At 35.0% G+C, this 21,896-nt stretch overlaps 1 protein-coding gene across 1 annotated transcript; it reads left to right on the top strand.

Annotated features, from left to right (window-relative positions):
• yellow-f (protein yellow-like) lies at positions 1-21,286 on the top strand. Its single transcript, XM_028308972.1, has 3 exons — positions 1-163; positions 17,264-17,537; positions 19,951-21,286. Exons 2-3 carry the CDS (start codon positions 17,273-17,275, stop codon positions 21,054-21,056), a joined length of 1,371 nt encoding a protein of 456 aa, XP_028164773.1. The 5' UTR covers positions 1-163; positions 17,264-17,272; the 3' UTR covers positions 21,057-21,286.
• Positions 21,287-21,896: the final 610 nt, after the last annotated feature.

Here is a 21,896-nt window from a genome sequence, read left to right as displayed (position 1 = left end):
GACCGTTGATCAGAAAGGCAATCACGAAGCCGGTTACCTCAGTTTACGTTTGCCCATACTACTCGGTACTCGTGTATTTATTTTAACGTAACCTTTACATAACAAAAAGGTGGCTGTATAGTTGTTGATCATCGTCGTAGGCTGTCCGTGGAGAGTTCCTCAGGTGCGTACTATATTTTTTATTATTTTTAATCTGTGAAAACAAAGTGTACAACTTTTTCCGCGTGGAAACCTCTCTCGGTTTACACATTTGAGATTCTGTATCTAGGCCCAATCTAGAATGTAATGTTATTCCCAATAAATACTGACTACAAATTAATTATCCATGCTGCGTATCTATTCCAGCAAATTGGTTTGTAACGGTTAATACATTTTCATCATAGGACATTAAATATAGAGTCACACATTAATTTTAAGAAATGAAAAATTACACATATCTTGCAATGAATTTATCAGTTAAAATTAAATGGGAGCTTATTAAGACAAGACAACGTGCCGACAATACGGCATTTTATAACATTGGAAGTTTATACGACTGTTATTAAAAAAATTGTAACTAGCCATTTATTATTTAGATGAATGACCCACAATGTAGAGTTGTTCTTTGAGTATCATTGTTTTAATCTTATGCACTTTAATAAGACCTTTCTGTTCTTAATTGATTCCTTGTGAACAGGATACAGTAGAGTCAAAGGTCCTAGGTGAAAAGTGCATCAAAATAAGACGTAACCTAGATAAGTAGTTGACAGCAATTATTTTGTGTTTTGAAGGCATGAATTTTGATAAGAATTATCCTACACCTCCACTCTATTTTTACAAAAAAAAAACATCACATCGAGTTGATAAATTGAAATGAAACAGAATCGACAGAGATCAAAGTAGAGTCAATTAATATTCTGTTAAATGAACATTAATGATCTTTGGTTATTACAACTACAAAATAAGGATTACTTATTCAATTCATCTTCGTAATGTATTTATACGAAACCCTAAAGAAAATTTCAGTTTTGATTGATTACCTTGTACATCTAATCTTATATTATTTATTTGCCGCAATGAAAAATCTTCATTTTAAAGTTTATCTTGCCCGCCTAATAAAACTTTTTTCTCTCTAATTGGAATAAAAATATTTCAGTGAATTCTACGAATAGATTCTTTACCAAAATTGTTGCAAAATAAACTTTGATTTTTATCAATTTTGTGGATAATTTAGTTTACAAATAATTTCACGAAATAAGTTAGACTTGTAGGCATCACTCTCTCTTGATTCTTTAACGAACGTATAAGTACAATAGAATTTGCGTGCCTTTATTTATTTAAAATTAAACTTTTCACATTTGTGAGAGTGTGAGAATCCAATTCGGTAAATGGTTTATAACGTAAGTTACTAAGCATTATTTAATTGCTTAATATAATTTACTCTGTAACCCTGGTTTCCCTAAAATGAATATTATCTGATAAATCGTATTATCTAGGTACTTAACGTGCATTGTAGTGTAAACAGAGAACATAAAATACAGGGTGTTAAGAAAATCAATCAGGTCATTATGTAGGTGGGCAAAGCAGTGTTCTACTTTTAATATCGGACTCGTTGATAAGAGCAATAAGCTTAGAACTTTACTATGGTAATAAAATTTATCTAACTAGAGCGATATTGTAACGCAGGGAAATGCTCTCTCGGTAAATAGAATACGAGAAATAATATTTCCTGAGTCTATGTAGGTACTCAGAAAAAATATTTGCTCTGATATTCAATCTTCATTTTTCATCCCTTTGGTTATGGAGCACAATAACGATTATTTGTTAAAGAACTGTTAAATTTTAGATTCTTTGCGCTTTTTGTTGAGTAAATTTAAAGAGTGATTTAAAAACAATCTTTGCTCAAAGTTCTTCTTGATGTTAAAACATTTTGTAGTCACTTTATCAATGCATTTTAATGGTATGATTAATGTATTTGAGTGGGACATTTTATATTATCCACATCTCTCGGTGTGTGACATAATTTTGAAATGCCTCACCAAACCTTAAGCCTTGTCAGTTTGTTTTTAAACTCGTTTCCATAACACTGATCAATTTATTTATTTATTCACACCCAATGAACCCGACCAGCCTTTCGGGCCGGTTCTGCCGGTCTCACCCAAACTTAAGGTGGTAGAACACCCAGTATTTTTTTAAACTAGCTGTCTGTGGATTTATAGTAGCCCTCGCAGACTATTGCTTTGACTTCCAGTTTGTATGGGTATCGTTGTAATTCATACTTGTTCAAAGTGATTGACAGCCCGACCAAACCACAGATGACCAAACTACGAGTATCGACCGAAAAAGGTCTGTAGTCTGCGACTCTTAAATCTCATATGCCCGTTTTCACCATCAATCTCTAATTTTTAAGTGACCCCTATGGTAACATATAACGGGAATTTTATTTACATAGGGGTTACTTAAAAATTAGCGTGATTTAAGAATCACGCTCTATATTTTATTCTCTTGATAATATAATGAATCTGCATTTTTATTACTAAATGACATAGTAGGAAATAGACCAAGTTATTAACCTTCAATAATAGAATTTAATCATATGAGTTTATTACTTGCCAAATCAGTAAGAGCTTTTAAATCGATTGACCATGGATATTAATGGTCATGGCTAGTGGGCAGTAATGGACACAAATCATTAACTTTTCATTATGTAATTTAATGGTAGGTAGCTACTTATAAAATCGGTTCTCTGATTGAATAGGCACGGAGTCAAACCTCTTTGGAAAGTTGTATTAGGTCGACAGATTTATTGGTAACAGAAGTACGAAGTACACGGAAAGAAAAAAGTTTCGATTTGAGAAAAAACTATTTATGATCTTTGTTTAAGAGGTTATGCAGATAAAAATTAAATATTACTGAAAAAAAAATTAAGTACCTATTTCTGAAAACATAGGAAACTATAACGCCATTAATGTACAATGGGTGATGAATAAAACGTCAATTTTATTGAAATACATCATCATCATTTCAGCCATAGGACGTCCACTGCTGAACATAGACCTCCCCGAATGCTTTCCATGTTGATCGATTGGTAGCGGCCTGCGTCCAGCGCCTCCCTGCTACCTTTATGATGTCATCGGTCCACCTTGTGGGTGGACGTACCGGGAATTGAAATACATAATCATGTATATCAAAATGTAGGTTTTATCATTTTCATGTTGTGCAAGTTTTTTTCATTTTCCCGGTTATTTATGGAGTGGTGCCATCTATATCATTATGCCACCGTAATTATTCTGCTAAGAAACAATGTGCCATTAAATGGAGCCTTAATTATTGTCAATGCAGTCGCATCTCATTAAGAATGTATTTAATTAATGAACACGACAACAACATATTAAATGCAGAATTAAAGAATTCTTATTTTATTCTACTATTTGTTAATCCTGTAAACATTTTTGTTATGACGGCAGACTTAGGTAAGCTTAGAATAAGCCTTACCACCAATCAAACCGTGCAGAAAAATTTGCCCCCACTGGGAACTGACCCGGGAACTCGTCTGAGATAGTTCTTTCCATTAGCTAGACTATAGAGGTGGTGCTTCTATAACCAATAATATGCAGCAATCTCACACCCATATTCACAAACGATGCTTGCTTAAGTGAAGCAGCAAATCGAACGCACAGCGTTGAAAAGAGCTCTGTGATTGGTTCGTGTGTCACCCTGTGCGTCCACGCGCGCTGTGAGGCTTCATAGTAATGTTTGTGAATACGGGCGTTAACGTATTAGGTATGATCAATCATCATCTAATATAGATGATAAACTCTATAGTTGACAGAAGATATTCTCAATTCAATTAGCAGGTAGAGTGAGCATCAGTGTTTGTTTCTTTAACCATTTGTTTAAGAAAATTGATAGTTACGAGTTCATGCATGAATTTTAGTTGCCTGATAGTTGGGTTGGGCTGTTAATCAGTATGGAGATGTATGAAAGTACCTACGCACCTTACACCGCGGCACCGATTTGACATCGGCCGATTCTTCATACAAATTAGAATCGGGCCCAACTATCGGCCAACTAAAAGGCGGTGGTCTTAAGCTAATAGTATCTTAAAGCCTATTTTAGCCTATTACGTCGGAGAATGCGTCTGCCAGACCGTGCAGCGGTAATAGATAAAGTAATAAAGCAGTAACACACGTAACCGCCAAATGCTGGCCTTGGCAGTTAGTCTTGTTATCATTTGCATAAGCTGCTAGTGTGAGCTATGCAGTAATAGCAACGCAGATAGAAGATAATAGTCAAATTGGATTACGCTTGAATCACAATGAGCTTTGGCTCAACTTGATTCTAAACATTAGTGTACTTGTGTTTAATTTTGTGGCATGTTTTTTTTAATATTTGCGGTCCTTCTTAGTTGGTACAGTTGCGGCTTTGATCTGATCTGTCCATCTCATTGGTGATCTACCACGTGGTCTGGTGCCCTCAACCTTTTCCTGTACTACGAGACGCTCTCTATGCAGTCATTGCAGTTATTTTTCGGTTAAATATTTGCGGTTAGTTTTCGGTTATAACTTTTTGTTGTGGTAGAGGTAGTGATCACCTCACTAGTGGAAATATTAATTTATTAACTTAATCCAAAAAGTGTAAGTTCAATTTCCAAGTGGAGCAAAAACATTTGAACCGTATTTTTTGGTTAGGAAAATAAGATAGGTACCTACATATTGTATCGTATAAGGCTTGAATCAAAGCTGCTCTATGACATATTAAGTCTGACACTAGGGTTCAAGAAGTGGCCTAATAGCACTCTATAGTCTGACATTAGGGTCATATATCGCTAATTAAATAGAGCACATTCGACGTAATGGAAGTTGGTATTAAAGTTGCCCAAAAGAATACTAAGTATGTGGTTGCAAGTTCTAATAGAGCTTATTATTTAAAATTGATCCCTGTCAAGTTTTTCCGGTTTTCCCCCATCTGTGAAATTGTTTTTCTGAATTTTTAAAGTTTTCTGAAGTTTACTTACAACCTAATTAGCTAAATTAAACTAATCCCAGCTCTTTACTTCGAAAAAATTACTTGTGAGTTGAATTTTAAATACATTTCAATTCGGTGCTAGAACTTTATTAGGCTAGCTAGACTAATTTTATAGATTTCGCAAAAAACTGAGCAATATTTCTAACTTGGTAATAAAGTTGTTTGCTTATACAACAATCGTAACTACCTAAGCTAGTCAAATTGGTGTGCCGAATAGCGTTTACACATTGCGTAACGCGTAAGGCAGGCCCAGCGACCGTGAACTGCCTAGTCACGGTGCGTGTAAAGGCCACCTAAGTAGACCACGCATATGAAGGTGTAGGTGTTGACATGGCCCATACCATTGTAGAGGTGGTTCTGTGACTTTAAAAGCACGAAATAGTCTTTCTTTTTTAATGTGCTTGCGTTTTTATGTTTTTTTTTTTGTTTTTTGGCTTATGCAATACCTCATCTTTAGATATTCTGATAGGTACTTACGTACTGGCGACACTGAAATGAAGAGGTGACACCAAGAAACGTAATTATTAAGTTAATAAATTGATAATTCCAGAAACGGATAAGTGCGTTAATTTCTTTTAATCCTATTTTTAGGAATCAAGAAATCTCATCTTATTTCCGTCATTAAAAAACTTATTTTCATAAATGTCAACCATTGCAACTACACATTTTGTATTTGACTAATGAATATAATATTGAGAAGGCTTTAAGCACACTATTACTTCTTATTACCCTGAAAGCCAATGTTTACTTTCAAGCCAATGATTGTTTAAACGTTTCAGATTTGAAAGAAAACGAAAATACAACAAACGAACAACACGTCTGTGAAATAATTTAGCTAATGGAGGTTTTCGGTTATTGAAAGTTAAGTAGGTATTCATAAATCGTTCAATAGTTAATGCCATTGTCTTCTGTGTTACCAGTTGTGCAATAAAGTGTTATTGTTTAAAACTTAAACAAAGTAACTGCAGGCTTGCTCTGTTTTTAACAATGACTCACAGCATATTTAATTTATTGCCTTATTTATTAAGCACATATTTTATATATTTACTTGGCTCTACGTCCTCATTCACGATTAATTATAACCATTATTTACTTTTACTTCAGTGAAACCTGAAAATGTTTCATGACTTAAAAGCTTGAGTCGAGTTTTGTAAACGAGAGAAATGTTATTTGTATATGATAAATTTTAAATTATAGACTTTACTCCTTAGGTATTTCCAATTCTATCTAATATACCGACGCAATGGACATTTAGACAACTTCTTAAGTTTCGGATTACTTTTTTCTGGTTGCTTTAAAAACACAATTTTAAATCAATTGTCAAAAAAATTACAACAGGTGTAAGTAATCATTTGTAGCACTCCTGCAAAGTTAGGCTATTTTTACCATACCTACGTATGTTTAACACATACGTTGAACATTGATATTTTTCTTATTTAGGAATTATTTCGTAACGACTAGAAAATTACTCAGAATGTTTTTCTTGTTCCTGCATGTAATTTCCTTTCATTTTCACTGAAATAGGGCATAAGTAGTTTTATTTACAAGGAACTGAACAACATTACTGACTATAAATAAATAGTAAATAGCCACTAATAGTTCAAATTATACTTGGTCTCGTTTTCTTTTGGTTGACTGCACAAGGAAAAATATAAATTAAGTTTCTTATAAGATAAATGCTGGTAAATGGAATAATAATTGTGATTGTTACGATTATTTAGCCTAATCTAAACCTAATGGAGGTCACTCAAGGCGAATGGGTTAAAATTGAAAGACAATAATTAAATGAGTAAGCGGCCGCATTTTTAATTATTTCTTCAATTAATAGTTCAACCTGTGTCTGCTGATATTGAATCATCATGACATTCTGTTCTATACCTAGAGACATAATAAAGCGATCACAAAACTGAATCACATCAATTACCTGTTTCTGCCAAATAATTTGAATTTGAACCTAAAGTTTCGATTATCTAGAGTCCTCAACTAAGTACGATCATTAAAGATTCTCTCTACTCGATTAATTTTTATTTCTTTGTTTTCACAAAACAGGAACCCATGATAATATCACACTTGGTAACTATAAATTGGGTAAACAACAACAAATAATCAAACGTATCCTCTTCTAATAGCTCATTAGTTTAATATATCATTTTCCCTATTACTAGTAGCCCAATTATTATGTCCTTAAGAGCCATTTCACAAAATTATTCCGCGCGAATTTAGGTAAAAGCTGTGAAACGCAACGTCAAAAGAGTAAAAAGAACGCTGAAATGGACAAAAAAATCTTGAGCCGTGACCGTATTAAGACTTGATTTAAGTTATTAATTTTAAGGTAGAATGAGGTATTCAAACTTGATAAATTAATTTAACTTTTTAATAGAGTTTATTAAGTCTTTTAATTCGATTCATAATGAAACACGAATAGGCACAAGCCCAAACTCCATAGGGCTCTATTGTTTTGTTACGGAGGTGGCCATTGCATCTCCTCCAGATCCATTATCAGACAGAGCTAAGAAATAAATAAATAAATAAATATTATTATAAATAAACAAATAACTAAAATAATTCATCTTACTATCTTACTTCTTACTAGTCTTACTAATATTATAAATACGAAAGTTTGTGTGGATGTCTGGATGTTTGTTACACTTTCACGCAAAAACTACTGAACAGATTTTGATGAAACTTTACAGTACAATACAGCAGTACTAGGCAGTCTGTGTTCAACTATCACTCGGGTCGGACGTTCCTATCGCAAGAACTTTGGTTGGTTCACTCAGTTCAGATACGACTCTAGTGCTGTGTGTAATTATTTTTGTGAAAACACTGAGTTTATTAATTTCTACGAGTGGATTTCATTTTGCCTGAGACCTACGCCATGAACCCTGAACCAGAAGACCCTGTCGCCAGCGACAGCGACGCTCATCCAATTTATACTGATATTCACATCAATATTTTTACAAAGTGGTTACTAATATTTAAACACTAACTGTAGAAATCAATTCTACAATGAATATTCTTTATTTTGGGATACTTTTATTGCAGTTATTGCTGTGTTTTTAAACCAAAAACCACTATCAAAATGTGACGTTAATCTTCAAATTTGCCAAATTATTTTTAGATTTTACTCAATAATGGTAATGAAATTCAAGAATCTATTTCATTAATGAACTACAAGAATATATGTCCGATGATTACTATATATTTTTAAGCTTATTATACGAGCATAAATAATAGATACAGGACTTTGAAAATGAGTCTGCGGCAATTTTTCCGTAAAATGGTTGTGGGAGATGGGACACTGTGAATTAAGCAAAAGAGTTTTAGTAAATCCGTTTCATTAATGGTCAACGCCAAGGATTGACCTATCTTTCGCAGTTATTAAATAATCTCTGGGTGTTGCTTAAGATAGTAATTAATGCTTCCAAAATATTAGAAATTCGCACGAAAATGTAAAATGGCTCTTAAGCATCAGACTCTTAATTAAGGCAAAAACAAATTATTTACGTCTGCACGCCCCAGGCAGTTCGGGTCACGGCATTCGAGGCAAGAGGCCCTAGGGGAGACCGAGGAGAATTGTAACAGAGGAGAGTTGTGACATTGTCGATTTTTTGGAACTGATTAACTATTAGCGAGCTCGTAATAGTACGCGTTTTTTAGTTCAAGTCTCGAGCTTACAAATACGCGCTGTAGGTTTCCAAAAATCGACAACGTCACAACTCTCCTCTGTTACAACTCTCCCGGGTCTCCCCTATACCGTATTACGATTTCCATAGTCAGCTCTGTCTATCTCTTTCACTCTCCCTTGATGGCTGACTCGTGTGACAGAGGCGAGTAGAGTCAATATTATAGCTGCAAGTTGACCTGCGCTCGCGCCGATATGTTAAGCGGCATCTTTCCTTTTCGGATATGGAAAGATCCATAAATAATGAAGTGCTAACTATGTTGAGTTACAAAATTTCGCAATTGAGGCTGTTGGCACATTGCACCTTAAATGTGAAATAGCAGTTCATCATAACACCTTTGAAATAAAAAAAAAATATTTATTTTCTTTTTTGGCACTTAGCCCAATGGTAAATTCCACGCCTTAATTAACAAAGCGAAAGCTGGAGTCGTGATGGATCGATTCCATTAATTGTAATTTTTTATAACACGCAAGGAACTTTTCTGGGATATTTTTTTTTATTTCTAGATATCCCTTTACAGAGCTTATCCTAAATAGTTTCGATTTATTGGCGATTTTTCCAAAATCGCTGCAGCGTTACCAATGGTGTAACTTACCGCACGTATACGATTATATCATCTTACTTGAATTTTACTTTAATAAGCTCTTTATAATCCTCTTTCAAGAGCTAAAATCCCGAGCAACTTTTAGGCATCGAGCAACCTTTAAAACCCTTTATTATCTCGTTCCCAGAAAGAATTCTTTATTTATGAGTCAGAGGCTGGATATTAGCGGTGGGCTGACGTCACCTCTCAAGTTTCATCCTCAACCTTGATACCCAATTTTCCACATCATTAGTACAGCTTAGCATCACTTATAGTGCGTAAAATGGTTGTATAAACGTTCTTGTTAATACTTTATACATGAACACATTATCATTCAAGTTTTTGCGATATCATGCTAAAAATATTGTCTAATAGATCATTTTGGTGTAGGTGTTTGGTAACAAAAACTTATCTATTTTCTCAATAAATCACAAAATGTCAGGAACTATAACACCTACAATCTTTAAATTTGGCAGGTAGGTTCCTTATGGGGTGTAGACATCCGTTATAAACGGATTTTACGAAACTCCACCCCTATGGGGATAAAACGGGGGTTAAAATTTTGTATGAAAGTCCTAAGTATGTTTTTACGAAGTAGCGGGCGGCCACTAGTAATTTTACATGTCTCTACTTGCATGCTTCTTGATGTAGCAAAACTTATTACACTTGTTTATTCTAGCTTGTAACACCTTTATACTATTTTTTTATGCAAATAAACAATTATTATATCCTATCCTATTGCAAGATAGGAATGACGATTTTTTCCAAATATTCATCAACAATAAATTCCGCAGCCATAATTGAAAACAAGTAATTTTATATCCAAAACATCGTCTGCAAGTGTGTCTGTTGCGAATGTTTGTTTTCTAATGTAGAGCAGCAGACTGTGCCCGAGGTGGATCACCTTGGGCCGCGTGTGTGCCGTCTGCGACTGAATGCCTTACGTTGAATGTTAAAGTAAACAAAAGATTCGGTTATTGGTAATTTTCATGTTTCAAAACGTAATGACTGTTTATGTCTGAAAAATTGTGTAGAAAATTGTGAATATTAACTTGGATATTGCTTGTGATTATTTTGTCTGTACAATTAAATTTCACTCTCTAACTATTCGCTTCGTTACAATATTAATTATTATTTATTATTAATGAAAAGTAAAACTAATGCTGCGGGGCTACTGGTCGTACATATAGATCGGTACCTGGATGCGGGATGCAGGACCGGTCGTCATAGAAATCCTTGGGGGAACCCTTTGTCCGAAAGTGGTAGTAATTTGAGTGAAATGAACGAACTCGTTTTCTTTTCCCATTGTCCAGCTAGAGATTGAAACTCTGGGCACTAATTAATTTCATTAGAATTTGAGAAGAATATTCTGAGATGTATAAAACAGATGGAATCTAGATTTCAATCTGATCATCATAAATTTCGATATTTTTTTCAGAATGCTAGATTCCATTAGCACGGACTGAAAATTGAAAATCTTGAAATCCTTTCCAAATTGAGGATTTACTTACGGTTACGTGATATTTGTAATATATTTTTCGACGGTTACTTCAATTCATGTAAGGAAAACTAGTTCATATTTATACATCATCATACAAACTACATTTCGCAATCTATCTCGCTATACTGGTAAGGTAGATCCGTAACGCCAAAAATTACTTAGAATTATTTCTGGTGTTCTATTAGCCTTATTTTGTAATTCGTTTTGTAAAATTATAATGTTACAACGTCATTATTTCCAAATTTTACTACTATAATAATTGTTACAGTAATAAATGTCCTAATAGTGGCCATAGAATAAGTAATAATTTAATTTTAGGTTTGGTCATTTGGTTATTAAGACCAATTCAAATGATTCGACAGGGAAACTCATTACTACTGTGAGTGAAAACTCGTCTAGTTTTTGAAGTTTAGGGACTGTGTCCTAATATTACATGACTTTTTTAATACACTCGACATCAAATAAATCGCACCTCCCGCGACAAGCACTTTCAAACGTATGCATCCCTACTTCCCACCAATGTTAGCACCATTTAAAAGCCTAGTTCTAAACTTCATTTCATTGGAGGAAAGGTTTTTACCCCAAAAATGTGTCTTTAGAAGGATCCAGAGTCACTTCTTCAAAAAATAGGTAGTTACGCTTGAGCCAACTTCTATGGCTATAAAACTGTTAAGATAGGATTAATTGCTATCCATCTGTTAAAGAGGACACGTGTGATCATTATTTGGTTTTATAACCATAAAATTTGATCTATTTGATCCCAGAGGTGAGCCCAAAGTCACATTAATGGTATATGTTAATCATTTATTAAGAAATTAAATGTGTTTTTCTTTAAGGAAATTTATTGGGCTTTCAAATAACACCAATATTGTTGGGGCACCATGATTGTGTCAGAAGAAAATCTTTAAAGTTCGCGTCGCGGAAGGTGCGGTTTAAATGATGTTGAGTGTAGTTTGTGATAAATTCGTGATCCTCCATTATCCATTATGGTGATGCAAATAAATAGCAATCTGTATCTGTAATGTAAGTATTCTCATAACTTTGAGTGAGAGAACGAGAGGTGGGATTAGTCCTAATAAGAACGAACATTTTTGTTTGTTTCAGTTTCAAAATCAAATAGGACGAGTAAAACTAGTTATTGCAAATTTTCTCAGACATATTTATATCCTGGTAGGCTTTATAAATACACTTAGTTTCTCTTATTCAAATTGGTTAGGTCATCCCTTCGTGTGTCTAACCAGCGCTTGCGCAGCGATAATGTGGTAACTGCTTTTTAATTGGTCTTCGATTGTCTACAGAGTTATAGAGTTAGACCATGGGAATTCTAGGTCGAGAAACATCTTTTTGTGGTAATCAGATGTAGTTAATTGATGCGAAAGGCGATCTTGCATCAGTCGTGTAAAGTGTTTTTATGACTAAAATTAAAATATCATGAACACATAATAAGGAAAATTAATGTGTTGTCTAAGAGTAGGCGCACACCGTTGATTTTTCGTCGGCCGATAGTTTAGTCGGGCAGTTGATCAGTATGGGCATGTATGGGAGTGCGCACACTACGCCGATTCGATTTGGCCGATTCTTCATACAATTTGAAATCGGGCACAACTATCGGCCAACTAAAAATCAACGGTGTGCGCCTACTCTTAGTCCTCTAATTTTGCTTATCCAATACATTTTTTCTAGAATCACATTGTTCTAAGATCGAGATACTTGCCAGCTATAAAGCTAGGTCATAACTTTTGAAGATTTTCTAACTGATTTTCTTTTTCTTTGCTAAAAACTGAAAATGCGCTGAAAATATTATAGGCTAAATATACCAACTAAGTATGTACTAACTATGTATAATATGTAATGTTTATATCCGTTGTCTAGTACCCATAGTACAAGCTTTAGGTACTTAGTTTGGGACTAGAACCGTAGTGTAAAATGTCCAGGGATATTTATTTATTTATTGAAAAAATCAGATATTTAATTAGGAGATTATACGCCCTCTAACATCATGTAACATATTATAGAATTTATCACAGTTCTTATACGCAAATATACAAAACTAAAATGCTTCAACTAAATACGAAGGTGTCGATACCAAGACGCCATTTTGAAAAATATCTAAAAAGCCTCGCTGCGAAACCAAATCACGAATGACGCATCATACGTTGCATTGCATAATTCATTAACATCTTTAACAGTATATCGTGACCGCTTATTAATGCGAAAGAGAGCCGGTGATATAACGTCCGTCACTGTATGACCTGTGAAGTCGGAAGGTGTATTGATACCAAAAGTATGCGATGAGAGATGCGGTATACACTAGTGTTGATACGATAACTATATTATAACTTATCTAGAACATAACTGAAAGTTTTGTACAAAAAATGAAATCTTTTTGAGATTTCCACATCATTATCAGCGTTGCAAACTCAGCAAAAGTGCTAAAAATGTGGAATAGTATAGTGAATTGACTATTTATTGTTAATGGTGTTCATACCTAAAGTGTTGGTAGAGAATGAAAACCCTTTTCTTGCAAACTTTTAATGTCAATCAGGCAAAGGCGTGTCTTTCCATTCTTTCTAGAAAAGTGATTTTTCTTAGATTTATTTTGTGAATTTATGCAGAACTATGTACAGTATGTATGTTAATTTTGACACTTATGTAAAACATAAACATTTGCATAGCAGTGTTGTTGTGTTAGAGATTACTTATCCTACTTTGTAATGTAAAATCAGCGTTTGTGTGTAAATTAAGTGCAGTAACTTCAAAACATGTTTGTGACTCTTTTGGTGCAGTGGGGTAGTAATACTTGAGCGTAGGGGACCGGGGTTTGGTTCCCGGCAGTGTCAAAGTTTACTAAATTGGCTTGAGTCTGAATGCAGGAGAGACGCCGCAAGATAGAGCCTGTTGTAGAGACCTCAAAGTTTTAAAAGACTGTGATGATTTTAATTGGATACTCAATGCTATGATAGTCACAACATCGCATACACGATGTATCATTGAGAGATTTTAACTAAAGAAACGAACGACAACGAAAGAAAAAAAAATGAATTTATTGCCTTCGAACACGAAATTTTTAATTATTTTTTCTAACGAAAGAAAACTAAAATTAATAGCAGCTCAACAACTACTTTCAGTTTTTAGTTTAGTCATGTAGTACTAAGCTGTTGTTATAAAATTCTATTCTGATTAATTATCAACTAGGTATAATAGATGTAAGATAATATTGAACCGATTTTGATGTAATTTGGCATTGAGATAGTTTGAGTCCCGGGAAAGGACATAGGATAAATTTTTATACCGCTTTTTGAAACATAGTTTTTCTGTGACAGACAAAAATTAACGCAGGTCGCGGGCTGAAAGCTAATATTACATAAATCAAAAAAGGTATAAGAGTTCTATGGACAAAGTACACAATTAAATAGTACCTCGTTATAACGATTGTAATAATCTTTCGTTTGATTAATATTTCAAATCTGAACGGAACAGAATTTAATTTGAAATCAATGCGTTACGACTGTAACTGCGTACCACATACTAACATATTTCTCAAAGCTAACTATTTTAAATCTTATTGCAAAAGCCATAGAGTTTTCTTTGGGTTTAGCACTATAATAATGGTGGTGTATGAATGCTCTAAACGTATTGAATGGTTATAATATAGAGTCCAATGTAATAAAATGTATGAAACACGGAACAACAAGTTAAATAATATAAATAATCTTATTATGATTGTTAGTACAACTATTAGGTGCTACTTACTTTTTTAGGAATTAATGAATGGTAATTTAGATTGCCTTTGTTGGTAAACAACCCCTATTTAGGTAGGTTAAGTTCATCATCATCATCATTTCATTTGCCTCAGGTTGGTGCCGGCCTGCATTTTTATTACACCAATAAAAATGTTTCACAAATATGTCGACGTCAAAATATGAGAATGAAATTAAAAAATCCTAATTTTGTCGTAATCGTTCATTACGATTACGCAATATTTTTACTAGGTAACTTATTACATACGAGTGCGCCTTAACTAGGATCTATATTTTACACAGCAAATTATTATTCAGAAGGAAACCGTTATATGGGTTCAAAAGTCTGTAGATAAAGAGAAATTGATACGGGTGTGTAAATTATTTAGTAAATTATAATTAAAATAGGGGTCTAGTCGATATGCTCGTACAAAAACTAACACTTACTTTAATCATTTACGCCCGTATTCACAAACGATGCTTGCTTAAGCCAGCAGCAAACCGAACGCACAAGGTTGAATAGAGCTCCGTGATTGGTTCGTGTCACAACGCGTACTGTGAGAGCTCATAACTACGACGCCTCTTACTGACACTTTGAGACCTAGTTTATTTTTTAAATAAATATCAAAATAATTTTCGTCCTAAATCAATTACTGAGCCTAGAATGTCATTGCCTAGAATACGCAAAATACAGTGCACTTAAAAAACATAATCATGAGTTTAACTTTAACTTATGGTTACTTTAAACTAAAGTAACCGGAGCGAAAGTCAAACCCGGGACCTTGTGGAGGCCTCGTCGGAATTTCCGACCAACCTCGAGAGGCGGGAAGTCGACAAATACCGAACAGTAGTTAACACGATTAATGTATAACCGATGACTTAGTTTAAATACATAGTTAAATTGCTATTGTTTGTTTCAAAACTTAACAAAATACCATTGCAAAGACAAATACTTACCAAAACTTTAGTATTTTCTTTCTACCCTCGAGCATAACTTTCTTTTTATCCACAACGAGGAAGCTCTTGGCCTGTATCTCACCTGATTGTACATTGTTGTTATGGCGACAGACTTAGGTAAGATGGTGGTAGCTAGCCAGGCGAACATAGAACAAGCCCTACCACCAATCAAACCGAACAGAAAATTCTGCCCCCACTTCAAATCGAACCCGGGACCTCTGCGTCTGAAGTAGGTGGTCTCACTACTTAGATCACAGAAGCGAAATTCTTGAAATCTAATTTAGTTTCTCATACTTGTACGACTCAGATCATAGAAGGGCTCAAATCACTGTTGTTACCAGTATTAGACTTGCGAGTACCTACTATAGAGTCAAAGCTTGGTTAACTTTGATTAGATAACTACCACCATCAAAAATGGTATTAACTAAGTTATGGGAACATTAAATCTTTAATTGCAAATCAAATATATTTTTATGGCAGTAAAATATGTAGAGTTCATCCAATCTGACTCATTCATTTTATTATTACTCGTATAGGTAGTCGTTTTATAACAATCTAATATTTTGATTTCGGTTCAAGTTCACGAATTGCATTGTTACATTGTTTCAAAGCCCTCAACAATCCCTTTGTCCTAACCCTTCTTTTTCTTCGCTGTAGTCGGGTAAAAAGAAAATAAAATCGCCACAAAATTGGGCGGTTCCGGCCGAATTTCTACCTGCGCGCACGCAGTTCTCCTTCACAGCTTGCACCAAGGTTATTGACCTGCTGACAGTCAACTGGATCATGAAATTGACGCTTTTGACATTTACTTTAAGGTTATGTCATAATGCATGTCATCGATCACTTCCCGTACTTTAACAAGTACAGTCGGGTTTAAAAGGGCTAATTTACATGTGCGATTTTTTTAAAACTTCAACTGAAAATAATCATTCAGATAAAAGTTTCACTTGGAAAATGTGTCAGAGTCATTTTAGGACCAGTACAGCTAGCTATCTATGTTCATTATTTATTTACTATATACATTAATTATTTTAAAGAACTCAATAACGGGAATTAAACGTGTTCCCAATATTACGGTGGTTAGGTATGCATTAATTAATAACATCTTATAAGCTATCAACTGTAGTCTGAATAATAAAGATATTTTAATTTGAATAAATAATAGGAGTAACTATTTGTTGAAATAGACAATAACTAACTATGATTGTCTGATTTTATTACTCATTTTACCAAAGTACTGTTCTCAAATTACTCGCATTATAACACTTTAATAAATCTATTCAATATTTTTATGAGTTATAACGCCTGTACTGAAAACCTTCGATGTCAAATTACAAGTTAGTTAAAATAGCTAGGTTGGTAGTCACTCTATCATCGTGGAAGAAATAAATAAATATCTTTAGGTACAGTTAAATTATTTGCCGTGATTTGTTGGTGTTCAATTTATGTTACACCGTTAGAACCATTGGTTTTTTGTTTAAATTGGAAACAATTACCTTTACAAGCATATTATTAGATAGGTTAAAACTATCTTTAAAATATTTGCAGGTCAAACTTTTGTCCCACTTCGTTCGTTTCAGCCAAATGACGTCCACTGCCGGACAAAGGCCTCCTTCAAGGTTTTCTATAATGCACGGTCCTGCGCTGCCCGCATCCAGGGTCTTCCCGCGACCTTTACCAGATCGTCGGTCCACCTGGTAGAAGGCCTACCCACGCTACGTCTTCCAGCTTTACGATGCCTATTTGCGATAGATACATCTTTTTAAAGTAAATCTTTTATCATTTCCAGAATACCAAAATGGGGGGTCTCAAGACCCTCGTTCTCCTGCAACTGGTCTACATAACCACCTGCATGGACCAGCTGCACATAGTCTACGAGTGGAAGCAGTTGGACTACCAGTTCACGACCCCTGAAGCTCGTCAGCAAGCCCTGGACTCCAAGGCCTTCATTCCAGAGAACAACATCCCCATGGGTTTGGAGGTGTTTGAGGATAGACTGTTCATAACTGTCCCGAGGTGGAGGACTGGGGTGCCTTCTAGTTTGAACTACGTTAATCTGAAAGGTTGGTATTTTTCTTTTGTACTATGTTACTAGAGTTGGTACAGTCGACAGGACTTCAATCTACCAAAGAGTGATTCCTTAGCCTAGTAAATTAAAATTTTATATAATTAAAATAAGATCCAAAATCGATTGAGGGGAGTCACGTTTGTCAGTTTCATGTGTGGTTGACGGCTATTCAAATCGTTTTGCCTCTAAGTTAGGCATGGACTAGTTTTTCGTCAGGCGCCAAATGGTAGATCCAAGATGCCAAATGTATTCCTAAAAGCCATATTAGTATTCTATAAAAGAATTGTAGGAAAACCGGATTATATCCTTCACGGGCTTTACCTAATGCAACATCTAGATAAATCAAAACCACCTTAGACTCATGGTACACCTAGAGATGATGCCAAACCGATGTAGCAGAAGACTTTTAGAAAAAGTTATTTTTCGTGCCTTGGCATATGCTGAGCGAGGGCCTATTTGGTACAATTTTATTTTCACTTTTAATTTGTAATTTTATTGTGTTGTACCAAATAAACTTTTTTATTATAAAAAATCGTAGGTGTACCGATTCATCTAACTTACGAGTAAACCCTGCTCTAAATCATTAGCGTATTCGCTTATATGGCCGTTTCAAGATATTTTAGACAGTTCAAGTTACCAACACATGGTCACGAAAAAAATAGTTGCTACTAGTTATTTTCGTTAAATTCGATACCCATTCGTGAGATTGCAACAACCACAGTATCGAGTACTTCCGCAAAACAACGTTCATTGAAAAAGCTTCAAGTTCAAGAGCAACCAGTTTCATTTTTGGCAGTTCTGTTGGCGATTATATTAATACTTTTGTTATTTCTGAATAAGGTATTGCATAATGTATTCGGTAATTACATTGTTATTATAGTGGTAGAGAAAGAAATCATAAAGAGTAAAAAGGCATCTTTATATATACATTGATGGTTCTTGAAATTGACTTAATTAAATAACAATTGAAAAACATTATGTAGAGATTGAGAAATATTATTGTAAGCTATACATCAAGAGGTTCTAACTTTCTTTAAAACAGTTATGCTAAAAATTATATATACGAGTATATATTGAGCCTAATGGGGTCTAACTAAAAGGCTATCCATGGGAATGAACCCCCGATGACCCCCTGGATTTATACTTTTAGTAATAACTAGCTTTCCGCCCGCGGCTTCGCCCGCGTGGAATTTCGTTTGTTAAATTTTCCTGGATTTTTTTTGCTATAAACCTCATGGAGCCCGAGACCTTTCCAACGAATGCAAAACCGTCGAAATCGGTTCGTGCGTTCTGGAGTTATAGCGTCAGGAAGGAAAACCCGACTTATTTTTATATAGTAGATTACAATACAAACAGATAATGCTCAAAGTAGAATCAAATAATATAATAAAACCGCTGGGATTACCCAAACCCGATAACATAGCAAAAACGGGGGACGATGATGGGCAGGTTATTTTTATTAATCGGATCTAATTAAACGTAGCGGTTAGATTAACTAACAAGCTACCTTGAATCCTCTGATTACTTGAGGCAACAAACCACTGGACGGATCGGGCTGAAATTTGGCATGTAGGTAGATGTTATGACGTAGGCATCCGCTAAGAAAGGATTTTACGAAACTCCACCCCTAAGGGGGTGAAACGGGATCCACGCGTACGAAGTCGCGGGCGGCCGCTAGTTACTAATATTGCGTAGACCCGTAGACAGATAGACAAACACATCTCACATTTTCTCATTAGTAAATATACTAAAAGTTGTACGGAGAAAGTTGTGCACTATGACTGAGTTGTTTTGTCAAGTGGAAATTCCAAATATGTAGTTTTGTGTGTTTGTTTATTTAATGTACTATGTCTAAAAATGTTAGAGGGAGGAACAAAACCAAAACTATACAGTTAATAAATGACTCTACCAAAATACCTATGTCATAACATAGTACATATAGCTACTCATGCTACCATTCAGGACACTAGGAAGTCGTAAATAAAATATCATTTTAATCATAATAGCATTTCGTCAAATAATGATGATTACCATTTAAGTTTCTAAACCAATATACTAAATAGGTTTTCCCGTTCGGCTTAGTCATGACAGTTACTGCTAAAAATCACAAATACTCGCACCTAAATGCATCATGTTTCTTAAAAGCTTACACTTGGAAATAAACCTGAATGTTTTGAAAGCAGTCATAACAATACATGAGTCACCACTCTGACGCACCTTTATGAAAAAGAAATGAGTATATTATTGCTACCTAAGTTAAAATATACTTTTAATATTTTCTGTTGCAATGAGGCCACTTTATGAAACAGATGCGATACGAGTAAATTTTTAATGCACATGCATTTAATCTACACATATCATCTACTGCAAACTTAAGTTACTTATAATGAACCGTTTTTAAATTCCAGATAACTCAACAACAGCACCAAAGCTGATCCCATACCCAAGTTGGGCAGCTCACTCCACGGGGTCGGATGGGAAACCTCCAGAAATCATCTCACCTTTCCGAGTTCGTGCTGACCGCTGCGGCCGCCTCTGGGTCCTCGACAACGGAAAGATTGGAAACCTAGAGAACAACACCATCAAATATCCACCCTCCATCATCATCTACGACCTCAAAACTGACAACCTCATCAGAAAATACGTCTTCCCCGATGACCAAGTCAAAGAGGACTCCGGTTTCGCAAACATCGCCGTTGAAGACTCAGACTGCGCGAAGACCTACGCCTACGCTGGCGATGTAGGAAAAGCTGGCATCGTCGTCTACTCATTCGATAAGAACGAGTCCTGGCGCATCACTCACCACTACTTCCACCCAGACCCATTGGCCTGCGACTTCAGCGTAAAAGGCCTCAACTTCAACTGGACAGACGCCATCTTCGGCATCGGAATTTCAGCCCCAAATGCTGACAACTTCAGCACTTTATATTTCCACCCCATGGCTAGTTACAACGAGTTTTCTGTATCAACAGAGTACTTGAGGAACCAATCTATAGCTGATGCCAATTTTGACGCATTCAAGGTTTTGGGTAATAGAGGCCCTAACGCACAATCCAGCGCATCATTTTTGGACCCTAAAACTGGGGTCCTCTTTTATTCTCTTGTTAACCTCAATGCTGTTGCCTGCTGGAGGACCTCAAACAAAGAGTACAACATGGTGAATCAGGGAAGAATTTACATGAACGAAGACACGATGGTGTACCCCACAGACATCAAGGTAGACTACAACGACAGTGTTTGGATTCTATCAAATCGGCTACCTATCTGGATGTACAGCAAATTGAACCCTAATGAAGTCAACTTTAGGGTGTTTTCGGCTCCTGTTCTGGATGCCATAAGTCACACAGCTTGTGATGTGACTCCTAGGTCTGATATTTTGGATAAATATAAGAATAAGTTTTTGAACATTACCAATAAGATTGCCTCAAAGTTCAGGCCGAATTCTGCGCCGTCGTTAGCTGTGCCATTTGCTGTGATCTTATGCAGTTGGGTATTGTCTATGGCTTTATATTGAGTGTAAATAACAAACTTTGTGTGCAAAGTATTAGTGAGGAATATAATTTTGACGTTACCGCTTTATTTATTGTGATCCAAAAGCAGTCTTTCGTTGGTTTTTTCGTACTTATCGAATGTTTGTGCCTTTGCAAAAGTGATATTGTGTTGTAAGCTGCTTAATTAAGCAATCTTGTATTTCATTTATATTGTAAATATCTAATTATAGGCGTAATTAAGCTTTAATTGTGTTTTACTCGTATCATTCCTTTGATGTGTCCTTGTAAGTTTAATTCTATTAGATATTTATTGTTAGGGAGATAGTAGAGATTGGGTTAAAATATTGGAACTTGTAAAAGCTTATTAATAGCCTAATAGTTAAATAATAATTTTATTCAAAAAGATTTGGATTCGATGAACTACTTTTAATGTAGAGTAGCGTCATCTTTTGTAAGTCGTTTGTAATAGAGCCAACGCAAAAATACTCTGAAACAACCGCTTACCAATGGGCACAGATGTCGCTAGTTTAGTCCATTGCAATGTTCACCTTACAAGTTACTAACTAAAATACTTGCATGTGAAAATACGAAATGTTCTCCAAAATTTGACTATTTTAAACCTATTGCACATGATATTCTTATAACTGCACCACCACATTTTAGGTAATTTTCATTCAGTTGATTTTAAGTGGTGCTGGCGGTGTTCTAAATTAATTGTTGAATTAATTTCCATGGTTATTTATAGCTCTTTCGTCTCCATCGAAGTGTCAAATCGATACAGTCATATACATATTAACAAGTGTCATAATGTCCATGGATAAATCCCCGATAGCCTTTGAAGTGGCCGATGAGATAGCAAGCTG

The sequence above is a fragment of the Ostrinia furnacalis genome, unplaced genomic scaffold, assembly GCF_004193835.3.
Source record: "Ostrinia furnacalis isolate ACB-3 unplaced genomic scaffold, ASM419383v2 OfSCF2576, whole genome shotgun sequence".
NCBI lineage: Eukaryota > Metazoa > Arthropoda > Insecta > Lepidoptera > Crambidae > Ostrinia > Ostrinia furnacalis.
This window is presented reverse-complemented; position numbering and strand designations above follow the sequence as displayed.

What these genes read in the sequence shown, in the direction of transcription:
- yellow-f (XM_028308972.1), top strand. Translation starts at nt 17,273, where the DNA reads ATGGGGGGTCTCAAGACCCTCGTTCTCCTGCAACTGGTCTACATAACC. An exon ending in GAACTACGTTAATCTGAAAG is followed by an intron (nt 17,538 to 19,950) that starts GTTGGTATTTTT and finishes TTTAAATTCCAG; the next exon opens with ATAACTCAACAACAGCACCA.